Genomic DNA, 12681 nt, shown 5'->3' with positions numbered 1-12681 from the left:
ACCATCAAGTGCGGGATCTACCAAGGAGATGCTCTGTCCCCACTGCTGTTCTGCATAGGCCTGAACCCCCTCAGTGAGATCATTAACAAGACTGGCTACGGATACCGACTACGGAACGGAGCAGTTGTCAGCCACCTCCTGTACATGGATGACATCAAGCTGTATGCCAAGAGTGAACGAGACATCGATTCACTGATCCACACTACCAGGCTATACAGCAATGACATTGGAATGTCGTTCGGAGTGGAGAAGTGTAGTCGGATGGTAACAAAGAGAGGGAAGGTAGTCAGAACTGAGGGGATTGAACTACCAGAAGGCAACATTGCAGACATAGAGGACAGTTACAAGTACCTGGGGATCCCGCAGGCAAATGGGAACCATGAAGAGGCCGCTAGAAAAGCTGCAACCACCAAGTACCTGCAGAGGGTCAGGCAAGTCCTGAGGAGTCAGCTGAATGGTAAGAACAAGATCCGGGCCATCAACACGTACGCCCTGCCCGTGATCAGGTACCCTGCTGGGGTAATAGGCTGGCCAAAGGAGGAGATAGAAGCCACTGACATAAAGACAAGAAAGCTCCTTACCATGCATGGAGGGTTTCACCCCAAGTCCAGCACCCTGAGGCTGTACGCTAAGCGGAAGGAAGGGGGCCGGGGACTGGTGAGTGTCAGCACCACAGTCCAGGATGAGACAACGAACATCCAAGAATACATTGGGAAGATGGCCCCAACTGACCGAGTGCTCAGTGAATACCTCAGGCAGCAGAAACCCAAGAAAGAGGAGGGAGACGAGGAACCATCATGGAAGGACAGAGCCCTGCACGGTATGTACCACCGGCAGATAGAGGAGGTGGCTGATATCCAGAAATCCTACCAGTGGCTGGACAAAGCTGGACTGAAAGACAGCACAGAGGCACTAATCATGGCAGCACAAGAACAAGCTCTGAGCACAAGATCCATAGAGGCTGGGGTCTATCACACCAGGCAAGACCCCAGGTGCAGGCTGTGTAAAGATGCCCCAGAGACAATCCAGCACATAACAGCAGGGTGCAAGATGCTAGCAGGCAAGGCATACATGGAACGCCATAACCAAGTGGCCGGCATAGTGTACAGGAACATCTGTGCCGAGTATAACCTGGAAGTCCCGAGGTCAAAATGGGAGATGCCCCCAAGGGTGGTGGAGAATGACCGAGCTAAGATCCTGTGGGACTTCCAGATACAGACGGACAAAATGGTGGTGGCTAACCAACCGGACATAGTGGTGGTAGACAAACAGAAGAAGACGGCCGTAGTGATCGATGTAGCGGTTCCGAATGACAGCAATATCAGGAAGAAGGAACACGAGAAGCTGGAGAAATACCAAGGGCTCAGAGAAGAGCTCGAGAGGATGTGGAGGGTGAAGGTAACGGTGGTCCCCGTGGTAATCGGAGCACTAGGTGCGGTGACTCCCAAGATAGGCGAGTGGCTCCAGCAGATCCCGGGAACAACATCGGAGATCTCTGTCCAGAAGAGCGCAGTCCTGGGAACAGCTAAGATACTGCGCAGGACCCTCAAGCTCCCAGGCCTCTGGTAGAGGACCCGAGCTTGAAGGATAAACCGCCCGCAGGGGCGTGCTGGGTGTTTGGTGTTTTTTATACATATATATATATATATATATATATATATATATATATATATATATATATATATATATATATATATATATATATATACATACACACACACACATACCCTAGTAAGTAATACAGTAATGGACTTCTATTCATTTTGCATCAAATTAAAACTTTGGGTGTCAGATAATTATTTATTAAAAGCTAGACATTTTAAATGAGAATAAGAAAGAAAAATATGTCTTTGTGCCCCCTTTTCCCTGTTAATGCCCTATCGGCCCCCCTGGCTAAACTTTGCTAGATCCGCCCCTGCACAGTTACCAGCCGTCAGCTGCGAGAAAAAGATCCTGGAGTAGAAAGTAATATTAAATAAATTCTAACAACAGCTTATCAAGCTTAAACGTGCTGCTGTTGTTCAGCCGCTGGTTTCCTCTTTCTGGTGCAAAGTGGGCCAAAAGCAAACTAGAGACACGGACTCGCGACAGAAAAGCCGATCAGCTGATCGTTAAGCAGTTTCATGATCGAAGTAGCAGCAAGAAGAGGCAGTCGCTTGTTAAGCTTAACGCAGGAATGCTTTACAAACATTCAGAGATGGACTTACACACTTGCTTTACTTCTCTCGGGATAACTTTGTCGGAGATGAAATGCCGGGTTGCTAGTGAAGCTCCAAATGCTATCCAGACCACCGACAGGTCCCGCATGCCACAGCCGTTCTATCACGTGATGCATACTGCTCCGATGTGCTAACGTTCTGAGGTGAGTTACGGCGTGTTGCAAGTTTTGTGAGGTGCTTTCGTGATATTTAATGGATCGGATTACATTTTTTATTTTTCTCCGATATCCGATCCAGTAATTTAGTACAGTATCGGACCGATACCGATACTTAATATCGGATCGGTCCATCTCTAGTGAGAAGAAAGAACTTGGTGCATCCTGGGAAGCTGCCAGCAGCATAGGCCTGTTGCAGCGTAACTAAGGGAGGATTCAGGGTCACTTGATCCAGGTGAAAAAAAACTTTAAGACAAATCTTTAAAGTAGAGACTAGAGTAGTGTCTGTCTCCCAAATCCAAACTGGAAACTAGTTACACAGAAGAGAGGCCTGAAAGCTGAAGGCTCTGCCTCTACTCTTAAACATCCTACAAAGTAAGTCAAAAAAATTAAACCAACAGTCTCAAGGCCAAGTGCTTAAAGATGATACAGATGATGATTACTTAAATGTGAGTCATGGGTTATAAAAAAAAAAACAACAAAAGCTGCCTTTTCCAACACCTTTCTCTGGAGCTGGATATCTTTAATAATCAAATTCACTCAATCTCGGTCAAGAAAAGTGGTTTATGTTGGAAATTAATTCAAGAGCTAGAGGTCACATCTCTGTCAGACTGTTCTTAGATCCACTGATACTGAGTAAAAGTTTATCTTGTAATTGTCATCTTAGTTGAGAGTATTTGACCAATATTGCTAAGCACAAAGTATAGCCAACGGTAATGTGAAAGTTTTGCTGGTATTCTGTCAGATAACAGTTTATTACAGCTCATTCATAAGGGAGCATCACTGTCTGCAGCAGGTCCCGTAGCAATCCATTCAAAAGGTCATCTCACTCTGAATCACTCAAATCCATGGTGGCACTGGAAAAACAGGCCAGAAAATCCTCAAAGTCAGGAGCACAACTACTCTTAAGTGTCTTATTTGTACACATAAACAAAAGACAAGTTGGGCAGTTCATGTGGGGACACTGTTTGCAGTCACCCTTTCTCACAATAGCACCAAAGCTCCACATCAGACTCACTATGTTCTCACTATGGAAAATACTGAGGTGAGGGTGCTTCCTGGGAGGAGAATGCACAAAGGGATACATGACATTAGGGGTGGGCGATATAAACGATATACGATAGAAACTATATAAATTTAGCCAACGATAGAGATTTTGACTGTACCGCTCTATCGCGATAGCGCATGTTGATGATGTCAACAAGCTGTGCCTGTTTTGGTCGAAGATGGCCTCACATTTAATATCCATTCTAGAATATTTTGGTATACAAAAGGAGTTCATAGTGCCCTCGTCCTGTGGCTGCAAAGCCCTCAAAGCAAGCTCAAATCATGACTCATCCACCACCGTGCTTTACAGTTGGTATGAAGCATTTGTGCTGATTAGTAGTGTTTGTTTGTTTTTTTTACTTCTGGACAAACGTGGTCTTGCTCATTATACCCAAGCATCTCAAATTCGGTCTCATCTGGACAAAGAACATTGTTTCAGAAGTCATGTGGTTTGGTCTCAGGTTTTTTGTAATGGCTCTGAGCATTGCACCGTCTGACCTTGGTGTGAAATTGCTGTTAGGAGATTGTGGCACTATGTTAACACCCATCTGAATTCTCACAACCAACTAACTACCAAAACTTTTATTTTATAGAGGTGTTCACACTGGCTGATGATCATTTGATTACGTAACCTATTAATTCCTATGGAAGCGGTAAGAGTGTACTTATGTTTTAAGGGAGTACACAGTAAAAACTCATTCTCACAGGACTCCATGCACACTTATATGCTCTGTCAGACCAGACTGTTTTCTTCCTGTATCTGATATTACTGCATACCCAACAAAAAAAAACAAAGACCCTCTCTGTAAGGTTGCAGCTTCTTACAAAAAGGCAAAATGTGACTTCCTGGTAGGAAAAGAGCCTACAGCCATTGCTGTCCATAGAGCCAAGCCACTGGTGTGGCTTTAAATGACAAAGCAACATAAAGAAACACTGTTAAAAAGAGTCACATTTTAAAAACAACATCTTTACAGGCCTTGTTTTTGTCTGGGTTTAAATAAGACTGCAGCAGTCGAAAGCAGGGATTCATCTGTCATGCAGCAAAGAGATGTGGATTTATGTAAACAGTTCTAAGGACACTTTAAATCATCTATAATGAGCCTGTTCATTTTGGTCCAGGCGTGCTGTTTGAAGCACACGAGGCCCGACATTTCTTGGACAGAAAATACGGGCTCTGTCATTGTGTTTACACGATGCCCACTGATGCCTGTGTTCTGCTTAGTCACCGCTGAGTTGAACACAGCAGGAGTAAACAGCAGGGCTCCTTCTCCTCCCTCCCTCTCGCTACCTGAGTTTTCCTGACACACACATACAAGTGTGACCTCACCTCGATCTAGTCCTCCACGCACATTCAATAACCCACGGAGGACAAAAAAGTCGGCCTTAATGGCGGCCCGTTTCGAAAAGAGGCCGAGCGCTTGAAAAGCCGATCCTTTCAAAGTAATGCCTGGGGCAGAAAGCTGGACCACAAGAGGGATATTCAAGAGGTTTCTCCATTTGTCTTCAGTGAGTGAAAGGCAGAGACCAAATATGCAACTGGAAATACAATATGTTCATCTCTCATATTTATTTACTGTTCTCTTGCTTTCACTGAAAAACTAGTTTTACCCTGCAGGAGTTTAATCAATGGAGAGTGAACATTGAATTTCTGATGGAGCTCTTTTATTGCTCCTTTTAGAAAGCAATGAAATGAGGAAGACAAGAATACCTAATATAAATAATCGGAATATCTAACAGCCTATTTTCTCATCACGTTTAGTTGGCCAAAGGTAACGGCACACATCAGTTTCACTGAGAAACAAAAAAAATCTAATTTTGAAGTTATTTCCTGTGTAACTCACCGGTTCAAGAGATCCGTTGCTTTGCTTATCAGGTGGAGGTGTGGCTGTCGTCTCAAGGGGCGGGGCCAATGCAGAGTCGCTGCTGCTCCTCACCAGTAGAGGTGTATCTGTGATGAGAGACATGGGCGTTAGAGACAAAGATAATGAGAGGATGCCGTCGGCTCCATCTGTGCATCTGTGTTTGTCTTTCGTGTGGTACGCTGTTGAAAAGAATCAATATTATATTAGCTCTCTTAACTCCAAACCCACTGTGGGTGATGAGAAGAGATGAAATCAGAAGAGCAGAGGAGGAAAAGAAAATGGAAACAGAGTTGGCTTTTGTCTTCCTCGCTAAACATTTGGCCTCCATCGTTTCTAGACAGAAAAACTGTGATGGTTAGACAGGCCCCTGAGGCGCTGGCACGACCGAAATGAATAAAAATTCATTTGAAAGCATCTCGTGACACCCAAAGAAGATATTTTGAAAGAAAACAAAGAGAAAATGACTCCTGATTGAGCACGGCTAATGTATATGCGAAGAGAAACGACACGGGAAATGATGAGAAAGACAAAGTGTTTGGAAAACACGACCAGACAAAAAACACTGATCTCTTTTCAAGGGTTCCCATTTATTTTAGAATGACTCATAGACCCTGAGGGTGGACACGCAGCCACCCCAGCAAGATGCCCAAGCCTCACACCCACCCGCAGAGAGCATTTACATATGACCAGCTGTTGCCTCAACACTCCCATGCGCACACTCGCCGCAACCCCTCAGCCCAGAGAAAGGGAGAGGGAAACAACAGTGGGTCTGATTCCACAATAAAACAATTCGAAAGAAACTAATTTGGACTTTTGTGCTGCCTCTTGCGTTTAAAATCCACCCCAAAGGGAGCAGACGGGTATTTGTGGAGGTAAAACCCACGGTGGAGTGTTTCCAAATGCAACTCGACAGAGGAGAAAATAAAGTCAAGGGGAAAATAAAAAGGCAGAGTGTGAAGTAAACAGAAAGAAGGGGGGGGAAAGCTGAGGAGAGAGCCAAGAGATGGTGACAGAGAAAGAGCAGGGTGAAAACCTGGAGAGGGAAGGCAAACAAAATTCTCTCCTTTCATGTAATCAATCTCTCTTTGGAGGGTCAACGACAGGGTCCTGGTCTAACGTGGTCAGAATAGAGAAGGAAAGAAGGAACTGGCAGAGGTCGGGGTGTGTGTGTGTGTGTGTGTGTGTGTGTGTGTGTGTGTGTGTGTGTGTGTAGACAGATGAAAAACGATCACTCCAATTGTCCTAGACACACAAACAAATATTCTTTCAGGCTCAAACACACTCATCCACACGTTCAATAATCTGAGTTTGTGTTCATCTTTATTAATTCATTTTTATTACTTATCCTAAACTATCAGCTATTCTCTGCTGACTCTCTGTCTGACACATTCCTTCTACCTCTGCTAACGCTGAATGTCAAAAAAAGACTCAACGCTGACTCGCTACCACCGACGTGATGGGATTTAAGCAAGACGTTCCGAACGAAAAGTAGGAAAAGCTTCAAAAATGTTGGTTTCTTTTAATTAGCACTCAAGTTTTCCTGTTTTTCCCTCTTACATTCAGTTTCTTTTTTTCCTGCTTTGTTGAGGAAAAAGCAGAATGTATGTGGTCCAATTTCAAAAAGCAGACTTTGTGTAGAAATGTTTAAACTACACAGGAAACCGAATGATTTGCGATAATGAAATGTGCTTTGATTTAACAGAGAAACATCCAGAGGAGAAAAAAAAAACGCTATCTCTCGGAGCTCGCATCAAACGGCATCAACGCTTCTCTTTACTTGTCTGTTTCTTGCTATTTGTTAATTTTGTGTGCGTCTAAACTGGGTCACGCTATCTGCACAAACTTCTCATCATTTAAGAAAAAAAAAAAACAACTCCTTTAGTGAAAGTGTATTCAAACTGAACACAAAGTGAATTTTAGAAACAGCAACTCTCTGCAAACGTGCAACTCTGTGCATCTCAGACATAAATCTGTCTGATGGAGGTAATGAGGGGAAGAAATGTCAATAGTGCAGGTTGAGAAGTTTCAACAGGAACCAAAAATCAGCACCAGCTTTGTGAAGATAAGAAAACATGGAGAGGGGTCAGGAGGAATAAATCAGAAATGAATGGAAGTTCCTTGTAAACTTAAGAGGTGGAGGTTGAGCTGTAAAGACACAGAGACAAGTATGACGCACACAGCACTAATGCAATGGCTGCTACAGTTACATTCACTGCGTGGGATGAATATACAATGACCTCAAAAGCAGTTCAGTGGCCTAGAAACTGGTCAACGATACCCTGACAACCACAAGTCTCTGACCAGTTGGCAAATGGTTTCTGGAAGTCACTCACGGTTGGTGGCAAAGATGCATATGATGGTGCAGGGAAAATCTGTTTAGTAAGTAGTTGGCAAGTGTTTGCAAACAAGTTGGCATCTTCCATGCAAACTGCAGGCAACTGCAGCAATCTGTTCGCAACCAAACCAATCACAATTAGGTTTTCAGCCTTGCACTATCTTTGCAATTTATTTCACATTGCAAAAGCCAGAAATCTCAAGCAACCACTTGCCAACACGTTGAAGAATCAACAATTTTCCCTTCCTCCGACTGATCCACTGATCCATCTCTAGGCCTGTATGACTGAGACCTACGGTTCTTAACATCAAAAAGCAACAAGTTTGCCAAGTCAGTTTAGACTTATAAAAGGGACAAACGAATATAGTACTACATTGCTTTTAGGAAAGTGAATACAACATGAAAGTGCCATGTTTTCACTGACATATGAGCTAATTTAACTCGCAGACAGAGACCCCACTTATAACTGATACAGCCTCAAAAATTGAGTTTCAGTTCCACCTTTGGGGTATTTTGGTCTAAATTAGATGCAAATAAATTCGATGAACAACTAAAGCATTTTTATTTATCTTGCTCCATTTGTATGCATTATCTTACTAATATAAATTCTAAAAACGTATACAGCTATATTTATTTGCTACATTTTATACGAGCATTGATTAGTGCATCCCTGTTCCTTCCATTTAACCACAGAAGGCATGTTTACTGTTTAAACATTTCCAGATCAGCATATGCATTTGTAAAGGTCTCAAAGCTCAGAGGGGCCATTTATCGAATGCAGTAAAAACCTGTCATTAGATTTATGGAAAGTGAATGCAGGTAATGACTCACATGTAGTCCTACTGAATGATGAACTGCAAAACGCTGGAACAAACTGCACAGACAGACAGGTTCTTTAAGTGCCAAAATACATGACATCATGTTCATAACAGACGGATCCTGAGATTAGACACACTGAGTGATTAACCCATTTTCCAAATGGCTATAATTGATTTTCTAAAATGAGCTTGAGAAGTAAGGTGCATCATTGTGAAACCTCAGTCAAGAGCCTCCCCCTCCCACACACATACTTTGCTTCAATGTCAATGATGCGACTTTGTAAAGTGACCAAGGCTGCTCCATGGTCACAGTCAGGCTCCACTGCCCAGTGGTCAGCCCCATAAATCCTCCTCCGTTTATCTATTGGAGTCAAATCTGCCTCTATCAATCCTCCAAGCACTTAGAGTCCCAGAGCTTGGCACAGCAATGTGAAGGAACCTAAGGCTCATTAGCATTGAACTCTGACCTGCAGTGACCCCTGGACGGTCAAGCGGTGTCACTAAGGGGCGGGAATATTGATGAGAGTGACAGTTGTGACTCTCTCGGGTCAGTCACTATTTGAACGGTCATAAACAAGACTCTCTCAGAGGAGTTGTTAATCAAAGCTGGCTGTTCTGCTAATAGGGTCTTTAATATTGAGCTAGTACACTGAAAAATACCCAACTTAGCAGCAGCAATGACCACATTCAACTTCCACTAACTGAACAGGCACATCTGGAGCTCCTATTGCCAATTGCAGTCTGCATGTAAACAAACCAGTGTTGAACAATCCCTGCTTTAAACAAAATATTGGCCATGCATTAAGAACATTCATTAGTTAACTTGAAGCTTATATCTAGAAACATGTTATAAAATGTATGTTACATAAGAAGATTCGCCAATCCCTAGGCCCAACTTTGATCTGACAGGCTTGTAATACATTAGTGGAAACCCTGAAATCAGAATCACATCTAAACTGAGTCATTAGAATAATTTAGGTTACACAAATTGAGGAATAATTTATTAAGATACATATTAACGAGTCAAAAGGTAGGAGCTGACCAAACTGTTTGAGGACTTTGATTAAATCTTTAATGATTATAGTGCATGTATGCATATATGTCTGTATATATCCCATCTCCTCCTTAGCGGCTGGGTTTTGTATGAACATCGTCACATATACAGTGATTATTAACATCTACGATGAGCATTTATTAACATCTATGTGCTTTTAAAATAAAGATTCTATAGCCAAATTATTTTGATTTGGCACATAACTTAACGGTCACCAACATTTGTGTAAATTACAGACTTTTCTTTGAGTCACCACTAAATACAGAGTGAAGAACTGGAAATGAAGTCCTTAAGGTCGACATGACACATCAAATGTATAGAAGGTAATTTACACCATAATTTACACCATAATTTACACCGTGCTCTATAAAACTGTCATAGATTTGAAAACTGTCGGTGAAAATGGATTTAATAAATAAGTGTTTGAAGTTAAAGGTTTGAGAGCGTGTGTAGTGCCCTCTTGTGCCAGTAAAGAATGCAATGTCACTGGGTTGGTTGTTGCTAGCAGACTCACATTAGCTTATGTTAGCTAACTCGTGACAGAACTAGCTCAGGGGAAAATAAAGAAAACTAAAACTAAAAAAAACAGTCTAAGGGGATCACTTTTGTACCAATCCTGGCTCCAACACTGAATTTTATGTTAACAAGTATATACAGTTCACTTTCACTCTGTTTCTTAATCAGTAAGCAGTTCTTTATTGTTAGCTAGCTGCACTGAAGCAGGAAAAGCTTTTTAAGCTATTAGCGTTATAGCTAATAGTTGGCATCTGGTAACTGTAGGTTTACAGAGCACTTTATATTGTATTTCAGACTAAACAGGTTTCTATATAGCTTGCAAAGAATACAAATAAATCTAAAAATGTATACATAATTGCTACATGTCCATGTCGCTCCATTTTTAGGTGTTTAGAAACAACCAGTTTTTGCCATCTGACGATATACAGCAGTATAAGACATAAGTATAACAAGATAAATTAACCATAGATCTCCGTTTGTGCCATACATGAGTGAAGCAAAAGCACCCCAGGCCTGGCATATGCTATAAAAATAATATTTAAACAAACTGAGGAGGCTTTGGAAACAGACTAAAAATACGTCTAAATACAGCAGCCTGACATATGGTGCCCTCAGGACAGGAAGTGAGTATCATTCTTGCCCTTTTGGCAAAGTGAACAGAATTTTTTATGTATTTTAAGAACACACACATTTTCTGAATTTAGTATGGAGTCTATTTCGAGAAGCCAGGTGGCAGAACTAAAAACATAGAACGTTTTATTTTAGCTTCGCTAATTCGACAGGACCGTGCACCCACAACCACAAGGTAACCTCCAACTTCAAAACAGATCCCACCCATGAAACTCATCTCAGCTCCCACTTCAAGGCCAGAAAACGGTAGCGTGCTGAAACGCACCCAACTTATGTTCTTCCCTTTATCTTTCCATTGAGGTTTGTGTAACTGGAGAGAGCTGAAGAGAAACTTGTAAACTCTGCCAGCTCTGTGTTTATCTGCCTCAGACTCTCCATCTGCAGCTCTGTGCCTAACTAGGCTGCTTATGCAATTCTGGGAACACAGAGGTTTATTTTAAGAATTTCCTCTTGTTTTCAGTTCTAAAAGTTCTGCAATGCTGCTAGTTCACTTCCAGGGCAAGATGAAAACAAGGATGCATCATGTTTCTGACTGACTGTGTTTATGACTGTGTGCCTTTGTTTGCCGTTGTGTTTGTATGTGCAAGCATGCGTCTGCTATACGGACATTTATTATTATGGACAGCGCTTTGCTCGTGTGCACATTTATATCCGTGAGTGTGTGTGTTTTCATGCCACAGGCCTGTGTGGTCTTGTTTTGCTGGCAATCGATAGAGCAGCCCAGCTCAGGCTGCTCATGGGATGATGCGATAAGGACTCTTTTCCTAGAAGTGTGTGCGCGTGTGTGTCAGTGTAGCAGCAGATCAATGCGGGTCTAATCACCCCACTGGGGCAGCGTGAAGTCCAATCACCCTGTTCAAACAACTGGCCCAACCTGACACACAAACACTTTGATGCCTGACTGATTACTGAATTACTTCTTGTTCTGTCCACCAGCATTCAGCGCGATTACACGCTTTCTTATAATCAGATTATTGTGAATAATAAGATTTAAGTAACTCTGTGATTAAAGCATTCACATGGTTTGGGGTAACTTAATTTTCCTACTAACTCTCGTTTCAATGACTTGTTGGTAAATGCTTTAGGATGTGTTGTAGCCTGCATGATACATGTTATTATCCCACAGCTGTGAGGCTCTCTACATCAGTTAACTATGAACATTCTTGGATAATAGAAAGATGAAAGGTCGGTACATGAGACAGGAACACCGCTATCAGCTAATGTTCTCACTTGTAGTTTGACTAAGATAATCGAGTTAAAGTGTTTACACACAGTGAGGTCTCGAAGCCTTTAGACAAAAACAACCACAGTGGATTTAAATCAAACGAGTGAAGTGAAAAGCACAATGTTCAGCTTTAACTCAAGGGGTTTAATAAAAGTATTGCATTACTTGTTTAGGAATTAAAGCCATTTACAGCCATCAGGGAGGGTCTGAGGAGAGGGCATGAACGGCAGGACCAGCTCAATGTTCCCAAGCCAGAGAAAAATGGAGAGCAAAACAAATTCTCAAAGCGCATTTGCACTGTCGAGGTGGAGGGCCTTTCCCCTCCAGAAGTAGACATTAGCACGATGGAAGACCATAGCTGCTGGCTCCGGTGCTGCTAATGTCTGAACCCACTGCTCTCTCTCCTTCTCTGTCTCGCCATCAAGGGACCATCCTGCCATCTGTAACCACTGCTGAACCATATGAAGCTCTTCTACGATTCTACGCTTGATTTATTTTACCAAAATAAAAAATAAAAAAAAGAGGGTAAAGGCTTAGAAAAAGCCTAGCATAGACTCATTGAATGATCAGTTTCAATCACTGAGACTGAATGCCAATTACCCAAATCACACCCAACAACTGGGGGAAGTCAGCCACCCACCTCTCATTTCAGGGTATTAACATTATTTCTCATATGAATTTTATAGCCTGTGTCAATTCACTCTGTTTACTTTGCACTGATCACGATGTCAGACCGAACCATCTTGAATCAATGCAATACAATTTTTATACTATAATATATTAATATATTAGCCATTAGAAATGACAGCACCAAAATATT

General features: G+C 42.2%; 1 protein-coding gene across 3 annotated transcripts in view; it reads right to left on the bottom strand.

Moving 5' to 3' along the window:
• Positions 1-12681, bottom strand: part of pard3ba (par-3 family cell polarity regulator beta a) — a 275607-nt gene that overhangs the window by 154767 nt on the left and 108159 nt on the right. For all 3 annotated transcript variants that reach the window (XM_085266407.1, XM_085266405.1, XM_085266406.1), the window contains exon 4: positions 5263-5369. In XM_085266407.1, coding sequence (XP_085122533.1) covers positions 5263-5369 — 107 coding nt within the window. The remainder of the gene's footprint in view (positions 1-5262; positions 5370-12681) is intronic.

The sequence above is a fragment of the Mchenga conophoros genome, linkage group LG23 (assembly GCF_057382185.1).
Source record: "Mchenga conophoros isolate Kocher_MC1m ecotype Shallow Benthic linkage group LG23, M_conophoros_male_GT1.1, whole genome shotgun sequence".
NCBI classification, from domain to species: Eukaryota; Metazoa; Chordata; class Actinopteri; order Cichliformes; family Cichlidae; genus Mchenga; species Mchenga conophoros.
Note: the sequence above shows the minus strand (reverse complement) of the source record. Positions and strands in the feature narration are given on the sequence as shown.